The following is a 19,233-nucleotide window of genomic DNA, read 5'->3' as shown; positions in this document are numbered from 1 at the left end:
GCTGAACAGACAGGGGACTCCAGCAGCGCTGTAGAGGAGGAAGGCGCTGAACAGGCGACAGCACAGGAGAGGCGAGGCGCACTGTAGGCCTGATGCGTGGTGCTGGCACTGGTGATACTGGATCGAGGACACGCACAGGAAGCCTGGTGCGGGGAGCTGCTACCGGAGGACTGGTGTGTGGAGGTGGCTCTGGATAGACCGGACCGTGTAGGCGCACTGGAGCTCTTGAGCACCGAGCCTGCCCAACCTTACCTGGCTCGATGCCCACTCTAGCCCGGCCAATACGAATGGCTGGTATGAACCACACCGGGCTATGCACCCGCACTGGAAACACCGTTTATCTAACGGGTGGCATCCCTAAGTCTTAATATTCTTGTTACATTGCACAACCTTCAATGTAGGTCATAATTACGTAAAATTAGTTCGCAATGAGCCAGGCAGCCCAAACTGTTGCATATACCCTGACTCTGCATGCAATGAACGCAAGAAAATTACACACCTGGTTAGTATTGCCTGCAAAACTGGATTAGTAGTTAGTAGTTAGTAGTTAGTTAGTTAGTGATTATGATTTATTGTTTTTTATAAGATAAGTTTAATGCTAGCTAGCTAGCAATTTACCTTGGCTTCTACTGCATTCACGTAATAGGCAGGCTACTCGTGGAGTGCAATGATTAGAGCGTTGGACTAGTTAACTGTGCGGTTGCAAGTTTGGAACCCCTGAGCTGACAAGGTGAAAATCTGTTGTTCTGCCCCTGAACAAGGCAGTTAACCCACAGTTCCTAGGCAGTCATTAAAAATAAGAATGTGTTCTTAACTGACTTGCCTAGTTAAATAAAAGGTATAAAAAAAATATATAATCATCTGAAAATCGGCGCCCAAAAATGCCGATTTCCGATTGTTATGAAAACGGCCCTAATTTATCGGCCATTTGTCACGCCTTGGTCTTAGTATTTTGTGTTTTCGTTTATTATTTGGTCAGGCCAGGGTGTGACATGGGTTTATTTTGTTGTATTTCGTATTTGTAGTTATTGGGATTGCGGTTGATTAGGGGTGTTGCATAGGCTTGGCTGCCTGAGGCGGTTCTCAATCAGAGTCAGGTGATTCTCGTTGTCTCTGATTGGGAACCGTATTTAGGTAGCCAGGGTTTCACTTAGTATTTCGTGGGTGATTGTTCCTGTCTCTGTGTAGTGTTCACCAGATAGGCTGTAATTAGTTTTCACGTTCCGTTTGTTGTTTTTGTATTTGTATAAGTTATGTTCATGTATCGCGATCCTTCATTAAATATCATGAGTAACAACCACGCTGCATTTCGGTCCGACTCTCCTTCGACAAACGAAGAACACCATTACAGAATCACCCACCACACTCGGACCGAGCAGCGTGTTAACAGGCAGCAGCGAAGGGAGGACGTTATGGACAGCAGAGGCTTGGAGTATACGACGTGGGAAGAAATAGACAGGTGGGCGCCCGACTCAGAGAGAGTGCCAGAGCCCGCCTGGGATTCGCTGGAGCAGTGCGAAGAGGGCCATAGGCGAATGGAGTCGAAAAGAAAGACACGGCGGCGCAGAGCGAAACCCGAAAGTCACCCCCAAATATTTATTGGGGGAGGGCTCAGAGGGAGAGTGGCTGAGTCAGGAGTCAGACCTGAGCCAACTCTCCCTGTTAATCATGAAGAGCAGTTGCAGTGGGAGAGGCTGCACCACTTGGAGAATTGGACATGGGAGAAGGAACTGGACGGAAAAGGACCCTGGGCTCAGCCTGGTGAATATCGCCGCCCCAAGGAGGAAATAGAGGCGGCAAAAAGCGGAGAGGCGCTGGTATGAGGAGGCAGCACGGTGACGCGGATAGAAGCCCGAAAAGCAGCCCAAAAAAATTATTGGGGGGCTTAAAGGGAGTATGGCTATGCCAGGTAGGAGACCTGCGCAAACTCCCTGTGCTTACCGGTGGGCTAGAGAGACCGGGCAGGCACCGTGTTATGCTATGGAGCGCACAGTGTTTCCAGTGCGGGTGCATAGCCCGGTGCGGTTCATACCAGCCCTTCGTATTGGCCAGGCTAGAGTGGGCATCGAGCCAGGTAAGCTTGGGCAGGCTCGGTGCTCAAGAGCTCCAGTGCACCTGCACGGTCCGGTCTATCCAGAGCCACCTCCACACACCAGTCCTCCGGTAGCAGCTCCCCGCACCAGGCTTCCTGTGCGTGTCCTCGCTCCAGTATCACCAGTGCCAGCACCACGCACCAGGCCTTCTGTGCGCCTCACATGTTCAGCACAGCCAGAGCCTTCCTTCCCTCCTGCGCTGTCGGAGTCTCCCGTCTGTTCAGCGCTATCAGAGCCTTCCTCCTCTACAGCGCTGCCGGAGCCTCCTGCCTGTTCGGAGCAGCCTGAACTGCCAGTCTGCAGGGAGCTGTCAGTCTGCAAGGTGCTGTCAGTCTGCATGAAGCAGCCAGAGCTGTCAGTCTGCAAAGAGCTGTCAGTCTGCAAGGAGCGGTCAGTCTGCAAGGAGCTGCCAGTCTGCAGGGTGCTGTCAGCCTGCATGGAGCAGTCAGAGCTGTCAGTCTGCATGAAGCAGCCAGAGCTGTCAGTCTGCAAAGAGCTGCCAGTCTGCAAGGAGCTGTCAGTCTGCAAGGAGCTGTCAGTCTGCAAGGAGCTGTCAGTCTGCAGGGTGCTGTCAGCCTGCATGGAGCAGTAAGAGCTGTCAGTCTGCATGAAGCAGCCAGAGCTGTCAGTCTGCAAAGAGCTGCCAGTCTGCAAGGAGCTGTCAGTCTGCAAGGAGCTGTCAGTCTGCAAGGAGCTGCCAGTCTGCAGGTTGCTGTCAGCCTGCATTGAGCAGTCAGAGCTGTCAGTCTGCAAGGAGCTGTCAGCCTGCATAGAGCAGCTAGATCCGCCAGTCAGCCATGATCTTCTAGATCTGCCAGTCAACCAGATTCTTCCAGATCTGCCAGTCAACCAGTCTCTTCCAGATCTGCCAGTCTGCATACAGCAGCTAGATCTGCCAGTCAGCCATGATCTTCTAGATCTGCCAGTCAACCAGATTCTACCAGATCTGCCAGTCAACCAGATTCTACCAGATCTGCCAGTCAACCAGAATCTTCCAGATCTGCCAGCCAGCCAGGATCTACCGGAGCCTACTACCTACCTGAGCTTCATCTTAGTACTGGGCTTCCTCTCAGTACTGGGCTTTCTCTCAGTACTGGGCTTTCTCTCAGTACTGGGCTTCCCCTCAGTTCCGGGCTGCCCCTCAGTTCTGGGCTGCCCCTCAGTTCCGGGCTGCCCCTCAGTTCCGGGCTGCCCCTCAGTCCCGAGCTGCCCCTCAGTCCCGAGCTGCCCCTCAGTCCCGAGCTGCCCCTCAGTCCCGAGCTTCCCCTCAGTCCCGAGCTGCCTCAGTCCCGAGATGCCCCTCAGTCCCGAGATGCCCCTCAGTCCCGAGCTGCCCCTCAGTCCCGAGATGCCCCTCAGTCACGAGCTGCTCCTCAGTTCTGTGGGGTTCTGGGTGAGGACTATTAGGCCATGGTCGGCGGCGAGGGTGGATTATCCCAGGACGCGAAGGGGAGGAACTAGGACTTTAATGGAGTGGGGTCCACGTCCCGAGCCGGAACCGCCACCATGGACAGACGCCCACCCGGACCCTCCCTATGGTTTTGAGGTGCGTCCGGGAGTCCGCACCTTAGGGGGGTTCTGTCACGCCTTGGTCTTAGTATTTTGTGTTTTCTTTAATGATTTGTTCAGGCCAGGGTGTGACATGGGGTTATTGTATTGTCTTATTGTTTTTTTTGTAGGCATTGGGATTGTGGTTGATTAGGGGTGTGTCTAGTATAGGCTTGGCTGCCTGAGGCGGTTCTCAATCAGAGTCAGGTGATTCTTGTTGTCTCTGATGGGGAACCGTATTTAGGTAGCCTGGGTTTCACTGTGTATTTCGTGGGTGATTGTTCCTGTCTCTGTGTAGTTTCACCAGATAGGCTGTAATTAGGTTTCACGTTCCGTTTGTTGTTTTTGTATTTGTATAAGTTATGTTCATGTATCGCGATCCTTCATTAAAGATCATGAGTAACAACCACGCTGCATTTCGGTCCGACTCTCTTTCGACAAACGAAGAACGCCGTTACACCATTACGATTAATCGTTCGACCTCTAGTTCCTAATGTTTTGTACACTCAGTGTATTTTTATTTAACCAGACAAATTCTTACTTTCAATAACGGCCCAGGCACAGTGGGTTAACTGCCTTGTTCAGGGGCAGAACGACATATTTTTACCTTGTCAGCTCAAGGATTCGATCTTGCAACCTTTCGGTTACTAGTCGAACACTCTAACCACTAGGATACCCTGCTGTCCCCTAACCACTTGGCCACCCTGCCGTGTATGTGTAGGGGAGGGTATTTTTGCGAGAAGCTAAGTGTGAAGAACTTCATAGTGTAGAGTAGGCAGGGACATAACGCACTGCAGCCACCAAGAGGTCATTGGACGTCAGCTCGGCCCCTGGCGTGACACACACACAGTTCTTAAATAAAGGTTGTGTTTATTTTCTCTCACCGCAGTAGCTGACCTCTGATTTGTCTTTTAGGGGTGTTTGTGTGAGTGTGTGTGTGTGTGTTCTTGTGTAATAATGTGTGTGTGTGATGTCTCCTACCTCAGAGTTTATTGACGTCTAGCATTTAAAGAGCAATTAGAACAATTTTCCGCTTGAATTGTAGTTTACACGACAGCGTTACGGGTCAGTGTTACACAGAGTTTAATAGGAACCTCAAAGCAGAGAAAGGCATTATTTGACTGGGCTAGCTTTGTTGAATAAAACAAATAAATGCCATGATATATATACGGCCTATAGTCTCAATACAAAACAATATAGTACACTTCTTTTTGGCATAGTAGTTCTGTTTTGAATTAGTCAGCTGTCATCCACGTTAATCAGATGTTTGCGTGAAGGTTGAGTTGCACAAACAGATTGAGTTATTGTTCAGCCCTGAGTGTCCCTCCTCTATGGTTACTTTTGGTTGTGTATCTATTTCCTCTGTTTCTGTCCTGTAGGATCTTCTATGTGTCTCATGACTCCCAGGACCTGAAGATCTTCAGCTACATCGCCAGAGACGGACAGAGTAACATCTTCCGTTGTAACGTCTTCAAGTCCAAGAAGAAGGTGAGAAACCTAAACACACTTTCTCTTTTGCTCTCTCTCGCCTCTCTTGCAGCGTAAGGTTATCCACAGTCCCATTGACATTACTAAGCCAAGTCCAGTAATGTGTGCTAAATGTAGCAAAGGAATTCACACATTTACACTCACTCTATCTTACCCTCTAACACACACACACACACTCGCTCTCACACACACACACACTCGTTGCCCCCCCCTATCAACTATGCCAAGCATGTGCGCGCGCACACACACACACAGCTTTTACACTGATATTCACAGTGATGAAGTGTTATAGGCCCATGGCTGTACTGTATTCTACCTCTACAAGACCTGCTCGTATTAGAGACAGAGAGAATAGGGAATACTTTTGGTTTCAAGTTATTTGTCTCTTAAAGGAATTCACAGATCAACAGTGAAAAAGGCCAGACACCACAAGTCAAACAGCATGGTAGAACAATTGAGATTGGGAACCTGTAAATCCTTAGAGAATTTCCATTACCATTGCACACAGACACACCTCTCCACGTTTGGTCCAGTTAGCCCATTAAGATATCTCTCTCTCTCTATCCCTATCATTGATGCCAACTTAGCAATTTTGTTCCTAGATTTAGCAACTTTTCAGACAACCCTGGCAACTTCGTATTTCAAACAGCACCTAGCAACAAATTTAGACACTTTTAAAAATGTATTTGGAACATTTAGCAACTTTTGAAAAGTGGCTCAGACTCAAATGCACGCATTTCCCTCTAAATGACCATTTTTCTTTATATCCTCCGTCACACACTCAGTCACAACACACGTGCCTGGCTGTAAAAGTGCATTGTGAGTGACATCAGCAGCAGGCGCTCAGCTCGTGCACAGGCAACAGCAGGTCAGCAGCAATTTCAGCAAACTGCAAATCATTGTTGGCTGACTGCAGCAGCAGTAGTATGTGTTCAACGAGACAAACTCAATGAATGTAGTTGGTCACGAATGTTTGATCTAGAACAGAACTTACAACATCAATTAACATGTCTCAATCAAAATTGTACAGAAAAGAGTGGGAGTCTGTACCTGAATTAAAATTGTGTCTGGAGCCAGTAATTGGGGATGATTGTCGGGCATACTGTGCGTACTTCAAATCAAATATGCTTGCAAAAACGTATGACATCAAAATACATTGTGCAACAGCAAAGCATATAAATAAATAAAAACCGTACAACCCCACAACGCAGTCTACATTACCACAGTTGGTTAAGAAAGTGGAGAACTGCAAAAGCGCAGAAGCTACTATGGCAATGGCCATTGCGGAGCATTGTTCGCTGCTAGCATGCAACCATTTAGGTATGGCTTGCAAAGCTGCCTTTTCAGATTCTGTGGCAGCAACAAACTTCCAAATGCACCAAGTGCATAGAAATGATTAGGGGAGTACTGGCTCCTTATTTTCTGATAAGTGTAACATCAGATGTGGGGGATGAGAAGTTCAGTCTCCTTTTGGATGAGTCCATTGATGTCAGTGTCTCGAAATACCTGGGTGTGGTGATTCGGTATTTCAGTGCTAAAAAAATAACCATTGTGTCCATATTTCTCGGGTTGGTTGAATTGGAGCGGGGCAATGCCAGATCAATAGCAAAGGCGGAAGTTGAGTTTCTTCAGAAGTGTAACCTTAAAAAAGAGAATCTTCAGGGTATTGGCACTGATAATGCGTCCATGATGACTGGGGTGCACAACGGGGTGCACAAGATTTTAAAGGAAGAATGTGCATTGCCCAATTTGGTACTCATCTGCTGTGTGTGCTATTATTTACAATTGGCTGTCAGTGCAGCATCCAAGAAACCATCCCTAGGAGCGTTGAGTACTTACTTAATCAGGAAAACCTACAACTGGTTTTTGATTTCCCCAAAACGGCACGAGGCATACAAAGCAGTGTATGCCACCATTAATTGTGGCCAGAAACTCCTGCAGATCACCAAAGTGTGTGCCACACGTTGGCTATGGATTGAGCCTCCGGTAACTCGTATATTGAGCCAGTGGGAAGAATTGAAGCTCCATTTTGAGGTGACCAAGGCCAGTGAGCATTTATACATGGTGGATGTGCTCCACGCCATGTACATGGACAAGACCAACTATGTCTACCTGACATTCTTGAAATCAACCCTGTCCGACTTACAAATTGCAGTGAAGTCATTTGAGGGAGAGCAAACGGTTCCTGTCAAGCTTTTTGACAATCTGGTACACCTCTTAACATCAATTTGCAGCAGAGTATTCAACTCTATGGCAAAAACTGATGTCCTGAAGGATTCCATTGATGGACATCTCCATCCATCTCTATACCTTGGGTACCTTTTCTGTTTAGGTGGGATTCACTGAAAATACAGTCGAGTTTTGGAGTGAAGTGTGTGACTACACGGACTCTTCCGGGTCAAATCCATTTGAAGAACTGTGCAAAGCTGCACTCGCTGCCCTCTCCTTGCCACACTCAAATGCGGAGGTTGAACGGCTGTACAGCCAAATGAGTGTGGTTAAGAAATTGAATGTCACTGCACACTCTCAAATCCATACTCCTGGTGCAGTATGGAAGGAAGCTGGCTGGTGATACCTGTTACCAGCATAAACTACCAAGTGAAGTTCTACAGCAGTTTGGCACCACAGCAGCATACAGCTTTAAGGCCACTCCATCCTCTTCTGCTGGTTCCAGCTCCGTGACAATGCAGTTGGACAGTGAAGATGAAGAGGATTTCCTTGCCAATCTATGATTCATCATATTTACAGTACGTATGCAAGGAGTGGACTTTCTGGAACTGGCGGAGACACACGGCTGATGGTGGCAGTGTGTACTGCAGTGTGTGTGAGAACAATGGCAATATCTGGAGGAAACCATTGAGCAGCTAGCCAGCCAAGCAGCACAACAACCTGGAGAGAGCTGCCTAGTCAATCAGATAGCATATATACCTTGTTATTAGCTTGTACCTATTGTTGATCAGTTAGGTAGCATGTTAACTAACTACCAATACTCTGCTTCAAACTATAATTGTTCAGAATTTCTAGGTTTACTAGTCAAAAAGAAAATAATTCAAATGTAATTGTTCAATAATGGGTCATGTGTAAATGTTCAATAATTCAATGTCTTGTGTTTAAAAATAAAAACATCTGATCATATAAAATGTGTTTATATTACTTTTACAAATAAAATATGTGATAATAAACAAACAAATGTCAAATCATATTTTTCACCGAGATGGCCAGTCAATTTGAGTAACGTTATTGTGTATTCTACGTAATGACGGCATCACGAAATGACATCACAATGTCATTTATCTACTTTTAGCAACAAATCGACAGGCCCCTAGCAACTTCCCCTGAAAATGAGTTGGCAACACTGATCCCTATCCCTTTTTCTGTTATTGTCTCTCTCCATTCCTCCTTCACCTGGACTCTCTAAAGTTGGATGTTTTGGTGCCGCTAGGGCAGTTCAGACAGCTGGTTGATTACTTATTTTATTAAGGAATGTTTGTTTTTCATGACTTCATAACTTTTGTAAGTTACTTTTCATAAATGCTTTATTGCATTGGAATTGTAAATATTGGGAATTTGTATGATTGTGTGCAGGGCTCCCTTGTAAAAGAGGCCTTGGTCTCAATGGGATTTCCCTTTTTGAATACATTTTAATAAATACAAATAAATTCCTCCCTCCTCTCAAGCTGTCCTCCTGTGGACAGTTTAAAGCAGTGTAATTAACGAGGCAGTCTCCATCACAGACAGTTAAACGAGGGGGAGACCTGCAGGGAGAACTCATTAGAGACCAGAGGCCTAGACTAATGGGAGACTGACTTGTGTGTGTGTCCTTCTTATCCATTGCCAGTTGCCACTCTCTGCCAGTCTCAGACACGGGCCCTGGCATGGGCCAAGTGGCATAGCTTTGGGCGTCCATCACCCAGGATACTGAGCCAGCAGGTGGCTAACATTATTTGACCATGCAAATACTCACCAATCTGGCTACATTTTCCAAATTAATTAATCTGATAATTCATCTTCAAAGACATCCTCTTAGTCATTCCCCCTGCCATTGTTCAGAGCAGTCACAGTTGCACCCCAGCCCTGTCTGTTTTAATGACTGTCTGAGAAACTGTTGAGCCATAATGGCTGTTAATTGGCATGCTGAATTGGAGGGAAAACACCTTGACTCAGAACAAAGGCTTGGCAGTTGGAGAGAGTCATTATGACACACTAACTTTAGGGGGTTGTTCTACTGCTGGTCCTTCATCTGGGTTTACAACTCTAACAATGCTAACGATGGTAGTACTGCTGGTACTTAATATGGGCTAATGACTAACAAGGCAAATGGTGCTAACAATGTTAGTGCTGCTGGTCCTTAATCTGGGCTACACTCTTCCAAAAAATAAAATCCTTATCGAACCAAAAAGGGTTCTGTCGCTTGCTTCACATATGGTAACCCTTAAAGTTCTTCACTGAACCAAAATGGTTCCATGTAGAACACTGAATGTTGCCATTAATAAATGTTTAGCTAAGAATATAATTTCATAAACAATTAAATAATGGACTAATAATAACAGCATAGGTTTTTGGACTGTATTGTCATTATATGCAAGCATAGTTTGTAAATATGCACTGGTGGCCAGCAGAGAGGCATCTCTTTGTTTGAATGATGGCCCACATCAACTCTGGCTGACTTCAATACAATACATCTTTTTCCATTAGTTATAGAGAACAACAAAAATGTGTCTTCCAGCGCCCCTGGATGTTGTTGGGGTTAAGGACCTTGCTCAAGGGCCCAACGGTAAGGGAATGTTTTGAGGATATGAACCCAGCAGCCCTCCAGTTGTGAGATCAATTCCACCCATTTCTTTCCAGCGCCTGGCCCATAATTTAAACCGCCCACAAGTCCAACTCCCTAGTGGCTGGGCAGTACAGTATGAGTTACCACAAGTCCAACTCCCTAGCGGCTGGGCAGTACAGTATGGGTTACCACAAGTCCAACTCCCTAGCGGCTGGGCAGTACAGTATGGGTTACCACAAGTCCAACTCCCTAGCGGCTGGGCAGTAAAGTATGGGTTACCACAAGTCCAACTCCCTAGCGGCAGAACAGTGGGTTACAGTACAGTATGGGTTACCACAAGTCCAACTCCCTAGCGGCTGGGCAGTACAGTATGGGTTACCACAAGTCCAACTCCCTAGCGGCTGGGCCGTACAGTATGGGTTACCACAAGTCCAACTCCCTAGCAGCTGGGCAGAACAGTATGGGTTACCACAAGTCCAACTCCCTAGAGGCTGGGCCGTACAGTATGGGTTACCACAAGTCCAACTCCCTAGTGGCTGGGCAGTACAGTATGGGTTACCACAAGTCCAACTCCCTAGTGGCTGGGCCGTACAGTATGGGTTACCACAAGTCCAACTCCCTAGCGGCTGGGCAGTACAGTATGGGTTACCACAAGTCCAACTCCCTAGCGGCTGGGCAGTACAGTATGGGTTACCACAAGTCCAACTCCCTAGCGGCTGGGCAGTACAGTATGGGTTACCACAAGTCCAACTCCCTAGCGGCTGGGCAGAACAGTATGGGTTACCACAAGTCCAACTCCCTAGCGGCTGGGCAGAACAGTATGGGTTACCACAAGTCCAACTCCCTAGCGGCTGGGCAGTACAGTATGGGTTACCACAAGTCCAACTCCCTAGCGGCTGGGCAGTACAGTATGGGTTACCACAAGTCCAACTCCCTAGCGGCTGGGCAGAACAGTATGGGTTACCACAAGTCCAACTCCCTAGCGGCTGGGCAGAACAGTATGGGTTACCACAAGTCCAACTCCCTAGCGGCTGGGCAGAACAGTATGGGTTACCACAAGTCCAACTCCCTAGCGGCTGGGCAGAACAGTATGGGTTACCACAAGTCCAACTCCCTAGCGGCTGGGCAGTACAGTATGGGTTACCACAAGTCCAACTCCCTAGCGGCTGGGCAGAACAGTATGGGTTACCACAAGTCCAACTCCCTAGCGGCTGGGCAGAACAGTATGGGTTACCACAAGTCCAACTCCCTAGCGGCTGGGCAGAACAGTATGGGTTACCACAAGTCCAACTCCCTAGCGGCTGGGCAGTACAGTATGGGTTACCACAAGTCCAACTCCCTAGCGGCTGGGCAGAACAGTATGGGTTGTTGCCTGACTGGTTCCAGAGAAGAAGGAGAAAAAAACAGATCATCTGCCAAAATGAAGACATCATTTATTCTAAATATTTTATGCACACTGAAACATACTGAAACACAGAGCATTCAATTGACTCCATACTGAAATAAAAGTATCAATTAGCTCATCGCCAATGTCAGACTGGGTCTGTAGCTCTATTTCGAATATCCCACAATAACAAATCATTTGTAATTTAAAGAGTTAGCTGGCTAGCTTGAAAGGGTGACTTAAAGTAGCTATCTCACAAACATGTTCAAATTCTGCTAATATTTCAACTTATTTGTCTAGCCTATGGCTTTGGCTTCATATATTTTAATAAAATAATCACCTTTGCTTACCTTAATACTTTGAAAAAGTATGTGCTTATTGGTAGGCTACTTGCAAGTTGGTTCAACCACCGTCCTCTTGTGTTGTCATTAGGTTTGGGCGGTATCCAAATTGTCATACCTTCATACCGACCTTGTAACATTCCGGGATATTCTGTAACACCGGTATTGGCTCTGTTTTCAAACCCCACTGATACTCTGTAATCCAAAGGTTAGTAATTCTAACAAGTACATGTCAAATCCCACAGAGAATGCTAACTAAATGTTAAGCACATTGCAAACATTTTGTACAGTTTCTTATCTAATAGATACAAGTGTAGAAGTAACTCAAAAATGCTACTCAGTTTGCTGCTTGTACAAAACAAATATTAGGCAGCAAGGCTCTTAATCCAGAACGGGATTCTCTGCTGTTGCCAAGTGAATGCTTGATTTTTGGAAGAAGCTAAATGTCAGGAATTGTGAAAAACTATACATAAAAAAAATATAACTTATATATTTTAAAAAAATGTTTATTTAAATAGACAAGTAGGTTAAGAACAAATTGTTATTTTCAATGATGGCTGAGGAACATTGGGTTAACTGCCTTGTTCAGGGTGAAAATTACCTTTTTGTTTTACCTTGTCAGCTGAGGGATTTGATCTTACCACCTTCTGGTTACTAATCCAACACTCTAACCACTAGGCTACCTGCCACACTGACAGTTGGTTGGCGGACGTTTACATACACCTTAGCGAAATACATTTAAACTCAGTTTTTCACAATTCCTGACATTTAATCAGAGTACAAATTCCCTGTCTTAGGTCAGTTAGGATCTCCACGTCATTTTAAGAATGTGAAATAATAATAGTAGAGAGAATTAATTATTTCCGCTTTAATTTTTTTCATCACATTCCCAGTGGGTCAGAAGTTTACATACACTCAATTAGTATTTGGTAGCATTGCCTTTAAATTGTTTTACTTGGGTCAAACGGTTAGAGTAGCCCTCCACACGCTTCAGACAAAAAGTTGGGTGAATTTTGGCCCATTCCTCCTGACAGAGCTGGTGTAAATGAGTCAGGTTTGTAGGCCTCCTTGCTCGCACGAGCTTTTTCAGTTCTGCCCACAAATTTTCTATAGGATTGAGGTCAGGACTTTGTGATGACCACTCCAATACCTTGATTTTGTTGTTCTTAAGCCATTTTGCCACAACTTTGGAAGTATGCTTGGGGTCATTGTCCATTTGGAAGGCCCATTTGCGACGAAGATTTAACTTCCTGACTGATGTCTTGAGATGTTGCTTCAATGTATCCACATATTTTTTCCGTCATGATGCCATCTATTTTGTGAAGTGTACCAGTCCCTCCTGCAGCAAAGCACCCCCACAACATGATGCTGCCCCTGTTCTTCATGGTTGGGATGGTGTTCTTCGGCTTGCAAGTCTCCCCCTTTTTCCTCCAAACATAACAATGGTCATTATGGCCAAATAGTTATATTTTTGTTTCATCCGACCAGAGGGCATTTCTCCAAAAAGTATGATCTTTGTCCCCATGTGCAGTTGCAAACCGTAATCTGGCTGTTTTCTTGCAGTTTTGGTGCAGTGGCTTTTTCCTTGCTGAGCGGCCTTTCAGGTTATGTCGATTATAGGACTCGTTTTACTGTGGATATAGATACTTTTGTACCTATTTCCTCCAGCATCTTCACAAGGTCCTTTGCTGTTGTTCTGGGATTGATTTGCACTTTTCGCACCAAATTACGTTCATCTCTAGGAGACAGAACGCGTCTCCTTCCTGAGCGGTATTACGACTGCGTGGTCCCGTGGTGTTTATACTTGCGTACTATTGTTTGTACAGACGAACATGGTACCTTCAGGCATTTGGAAGTTGCTCCCAAGGATGAACCAGACATGTGGAGGTCTACCATTTATTTTCCAAGGTCTTGGCTGATTTCTTTTGATTTTCCCATGATGTCAAGCAAAGATTCACTGAGTTTGAAGGTAGGCCTTGAAATCCATCCACAGTTACTCCTCCAATTGACTCAAATGATGTCAATTAGCCTATCCGAAGCTTCTAAAGCCATGACATAATTTTCTGGACTTTTCCAAGCTGTTTAAAGGCACAGTCAACATAGTAAATGTAAACTTCTCACCCACTGGAATTGTGATACAGTGAATTTTAAGTGAAACAACTTTGTCATGCACAAAGTAGATTTCCTAACTGACTTGTCAAAACTATAATTTGTTAACAAGAAATTTGTGGAGTGGTTGAAAAATGTGTTTTAATGACTCCAACCTAAGTGTATGTAAACTTCCCACTTCAACTTTATATATACATTTTAATTTTCTTACGTTACAGCCTTATTCTAAAATGGATTAATTTATTGTTTTCCATTATCAATCTACACGCAATATCCCATAATGACAAAGTAAAAACATGTTTTTAGAAATTTTTGCAAATGTATTAAAAATTAAAAACAGAAATACCTTATTTACAGTATTCAGACTCTTTGCTATGAGACTAGAAATTTAGCTCAGGTGCATCCTGTTTCCATTGATCATCCTTGAGATGTTTCTACAACTTTATTGGAGTCCATTTGTGGTAAATCCAATTGATTAGATATGATTTGGAAAGGCACACACCTGTCTTTATAAGGTCCCACAGTTGACAGTGCATGTCAGAGCAAAATCCAAGCCATGAGGTCGAAGGAATTGTCCGTAGAGCTCCGCGACAGGATTGTGTCGAGGCACAGATCTGGGGAAGGGTACCAAAAAATGTATGTGGTTTCGAAGCTCCCAAAGAATACAGTGGCCTCCATCATTCTTAAATGGAAGAAGTTTGGAACCACCAAGACTCTTCATAGAGCTGGCCACCCAGCCAAACTGAGCACTCGGGGGAGAAGGGCCTTGGTCAGGGAGGTGACCAAGAACCCGATGGTCACTTTGACAGAGCTACATAGTTTCTCTGTGTAGATGGGAGAACCTTCCAGAAGGACAACCATCTCTGCAGCACTCCACCTATCAGGCGTCTATGGTAGAGTGGCCAGACGGAAGCCACTCCTCAGTAAAAGGCACATGACAGCCTGCTTGGAGTTTGCCAAAAGGCACCTAAATGCAGCATCATGCTGTGGGGACGTTTTTCAGCAGCAGCGACTGGGAGACTAGTCAGGTTTGAGGGATAGGTGAACGGAGCAAAGTACAGAGAGATCCTTGATGAAAACCTGCTCCAGTGCGATCAGGACCTAAGACTGGGGCGATGGTTCACCTTCCAACAGGACAACGAACCTAAACACAAATCCAAGACAACGCAGGAGTGGCTTCGGGACAAGTCTCAATGTCCTTGAGTGGCCCAGCCAGAGCCCAGACTTGAACCCGATCAAACATCTCTGGAGAGACCTGAAAATAGCTGTGCAGCGACGCTCCCAATCCAACCTGACAGAGTTTGAGAGGATCTGCAGAGAAGAATGGAAACTCCCCAAATACAGGTGTGCCAAGCTTGTAGGGTCATACTCAAGAAGACTTGAGTCTGTAATTGCTGCCGAAGGTGCTTCAACAAAGTACTGAGTAAAATGTCTGAATACTTATGCACATTTTATATTTTTAATTTTAATACATTTGCAAAAATGTCAACCTGTTTTGCTTTGTCATTATGGGGTATTGTGTGTAGATTGATGAGGGGGAAAAACAATTGAATACATTTTTGAATAAGGCGGTAATGTAACAAATTGTGGAAAAAGACAAGGTGTCTGAGTACTTGCCGAATGCACCGTAAATGGTTCTTTAATCTCATCTTTTTTCTGTGTATAGACTCTAACAAGGCTAACAATGCTAGTGCTGTACCTGCTATTGATTATACACAGTTGTGAATGTAATCCTGGTGCAAGGACAAGGCCGTGTGAATGAAATGTGTGTGGGGAGTGTGTGCGAGCGCAAGGCAGTGTGTGAATGGAAATGTCCTCTTCCTCTCTCTGCTCGGCCGAATAGAGAGCCAATCGTTCAGACTGCAATGCTACCAATGTCACACACTCTTGTCACAATCCATCTCTGTCTAATCCAAGGGTCTCAAACATACAGGGGTGGACGCAATATACTTTAAAATGACCAAAAAAAAGAATCAAAACTGTGTAGAAATTATACAGTTTCTTGACTTTGTGCAGCTCGCTTATAATCACTGAAAACAAAGCTAGAGGACCATTATTTGCACATTTTGACAGTGAGGAAATGAGTTTGACACCCCTGGCCTAATCCATCATGTTCATTTATGTAATTTAGTAGACACTCTTATCCAGAGAAACTTACGGTAGTGAGTGCATGCATTTTCATACTGGTACCCCGTGGGAATCGAACCGTGGCATTGCAAGCACCATGCTCTACCAACTGAGCCACCCGGGACCACAGACATACATGCACCACACATGTTACACCCCTGAAAAAGGGGAGAAATAATCACGAGAGTGATACGATCTTGTTTTCTCAATGAGAACTTTTAGTGCAAATATTTTACAAAAGTAACACATTTTACAGAACAACAGATCTACAGGAAATAGATCATTTTTAGGGTAACACTGTAATTCACTGAAACAGATACTAATTTCAATATAACTGTCAAGCACAAAGCTTTAACTTAGTAAACCATTACTCAATTTATCAACAGGCAATAAAGTGTTTGAAAAAATATTATACAAATAACACCGCAAAATATCTTATTAACTTCTTGCGTCGAGCCAACCCGGATCCGGGATCATGACTACAGCCTCAAGCCCATTACCATAACGCAACGTTAACTATTCATGAAAATCGCAAATGAAATGAAATGAAATCAATATGCTAGCTCTCATGCTTAGCCTTTTGTTAACAACACTGTCATCTCAGATTTTCAAAAATATGCTTCTCTACCATAGCAAAACTAGCATTTAGCATTAGCATTTAGCATTAGCATTTAGCGTTAGCATCACCAGGCAACATTTTCACAAAAACCAGCAAAAACATTCAATAAATCATTTACCTTTGAAGAACTTCGGATGTTTTCAATGAGGAGACTCGGTTAGATAGCAAATGTTCAGTTTTCCTGAAAGATTATTTGTGCAGGAGAAATCGGTCCGTTTTCTGCGTCATGTTTGGCTACCAAAAAAAAAAGAAAATTCAGTTATAAAAACGCCAAACTTTTTCCAAAATAACTCCATAATATCGACTGAAACATGGCAAACGTTGTTTAGAATCAATCCTCAAGGTGTTTTTCTACATATCTCTTCAATGATGTATCGTTCCTGGAAGTGTGCTTCTCCTTCTGTATCGCATGGTAAAATGAGTGCTACTGAGGATTGCGCACCAATTTAGACAAAGGACACCAGGCGGACACCTGGCAAATGTATTATGGCCAATCTTCCAATGATATGCCTACAAATACGAGAGCATAAGCTCGTTTACAGCACATTCACAGCCATATAAGGAGACGATAGTAAAACAGAGCTTCAAAAATTCAGCTCATTTCCTGTTTGAGGTTACATCTTGGTTTCGCCTGTAGCATCATTTCTGGGGCACTCACAGATAATATCTTTGCAGTTTTGAAAACGTCAGAGTGTTTTCTTTCCAAAGCTGCCAATTATATGCAAAGTCTAGCATCTTTTCGTGACAAAATATTGCGCTTAAAACGGGCATGTTTTTTTATCCAATAATGTCATTGCGCCCCCATAGGTTGAAGAGGTTAACAACGCACATGTTTATTCACAATCGACATAAAATGGCAGCTACTCTCAGTACGATGCTATTCTTCGCTGCAACCGAGCAGGGCAGCTGTATTCATTGATCTGGCCAAGGCTTTCGACTCTGACTCTTTCGACTCTGTCAATCACCACATCCTCATCAGCAGACTCGACAGCCTTGGTTTCTCAAATGATTGCCTCGCCTGGTTCACCAACTACTTCTCTGATAGAGTTCAGTGTGTCAAATCGGAGGGTCTGCGGTCCGGACCTCTGGCAATCTCTATGGGGGTGCCACAGGGTTCAATTTCTGGACCGACTCTCTTCTCTGTATACATCAATGATGTCGCTCTTGCTGCTGGTGAGTCTCTGATCCACCTCTACGCAGACGACACCATTCTGTATACTTCTGGCCCTTCTTTGGACACTGTGTTAACAACCCTCCAGGCAAGCTTCAATGCCATACAACTCTCCTTCCGTGGCCTCCAATTGCTCTTAAACGAAAGTAAAACTAAGTGCATGCTCTTCAACCAATCGCTGCCTGCACCTGCCCGCCTGTCCAACATCACTACTCTGGACGGCTCTGACTTAGAATACGTGGACAACTACAAATACCTAGGTGTCTGGTTAGACTGTAAACTATCCTTCCAGACCCACATCAAACATCTCCAATCCAAAATTAAATCTAGAATTGGCTTCCTATTTCGCAACAAAGCATCCTTCACTCATGCTGCCAAACATACCCTTGTAACAATGACCATCCTATCAATCCTCGACTTCGGCGATGTCATTTACAAAATAGCCTCCAATACCCTACTCAACAAATTGGATGCAGTCTATCACAGTGCAATCCGTTTTGTCACCAAAGCCCCATATACTACCCACCATTGCGACCTGTACGCTCTCATAGGCTGGCCCTCGCTTCATACTCGTCGCCAAACCCACTGGCTCCATGTCATCTACAAGACCCTGCTAGGTAAAGTCCCCCTTATCTCAGCTCGCTGGTCACCATAGCATCACCCACCTGTATCACGCGCTCCAGCAGGTATATCTCTCTGGTCACCCCCAAAATCAATTCTTTCTTTGGCCACCTCTCCTTCCAGTTCTCTGCTGCCAATGACTGGAACGAACTACAAACATCTCTGAAACTGGAAACACTTATCTCCCTCACTAGCTTTAAGCACCAACTGTCAGAGCAGCTCACAGATTACTGTACCTGTACATAGCCCACCTATAATTTAGCCCAAACAACTACCTCTTTCCCTACTGTATTTATTTTATTTATTTATTTATTTTGCTCCTTTGCACCCCATTATTTTTATTTCTACTTTGCACATTATTCCACTGCAAATCTACCATTCCAGTATTTTACTTGCTATATTGTATTTACTTTGCCACCATGGCCTTTTTTTTCATTTACCTCCCTTATCTCGTCTCATTTGCTCACATCGTATATAGACTTGTTTATACTGTATTATTGACTGTATGTTTGTTTTACTCCATGTGTAACTCTGTGTCGTTGTATGTGTTGAACTGCTTTGCTTTATCTTGGCCAGGTCGCAATTGTAAATGAGAACTGAAATAAAAAACTATATAAAAAAAGGGCTCATATTGCTCTCTGCAAACTTAACTCTAACTTCCTCAAGATGTTACTAAGACACACCTTAAACACTCTTGACATGCTAGCGAGTTATTACATTTAAATTACTCTTTTTGTTCATCAATAACCCGGAAAAGGGGGAGAAATAATCATGAGAGTCATACGATCTTGTTTTCTCAATGAGAACTTTTAGTGCAATGAGAAAAGACCGAGAAAAGTTTCCCCGGGAACTTGAGTGGAGACCAGAGCAATCGATCTTAGGCTCATAAATTAAGACCATTTAGTAGATCACAGATTAACATTTTTATCCTTCCATTAGGCACCACAAAATAAAGTAA

At 44.6% G+C, this 19,233-nt stretch overlaps 1 protein-coding gene across 1 annotated transcript in view; it reads left to right on the top strand.

Annotated features, from left to right (window-relative positions):
* Positions 1–19,233, top strand: part of LOC118383824 (carboxyl-terminal PDZ ligand of neuronal nitric oxide synthase protein) — a 202,789-nt gene that overhangs the window by 111,963 nt on the left and 71,593 nt on the right. The window contains exon 5 of the mRNA XM_052460573.1: positions 5,021–5,129. Coding sequence (XP_052316533.1) covers positions 5,021–5,129 — 109 coding nt within the window. The remainder of the gene's footprint in view (positions 1–5,020; positions 5,130–19,233) is intronic.

Source organism: Oncorhynchus keta, chromosome 1 (genome assembly GCF_023373465.1).
Source record: "Oncorhynchus keta strain PuntledgeMale-10-30-2019 chromosome 1, Oket_V2, whole genome shotgun sequence".
In the NCBI taxonomy this organism is placed as follows: Eukaryota; Metazoa; Chordata; class Actinopteri; order Salmoniformes; family Salmonidae; genus Oncorhynchus; species Oncorhynchus keta.
This window is presented reverse-complemented; position numbering and strand designations above follow the sequence as displayed.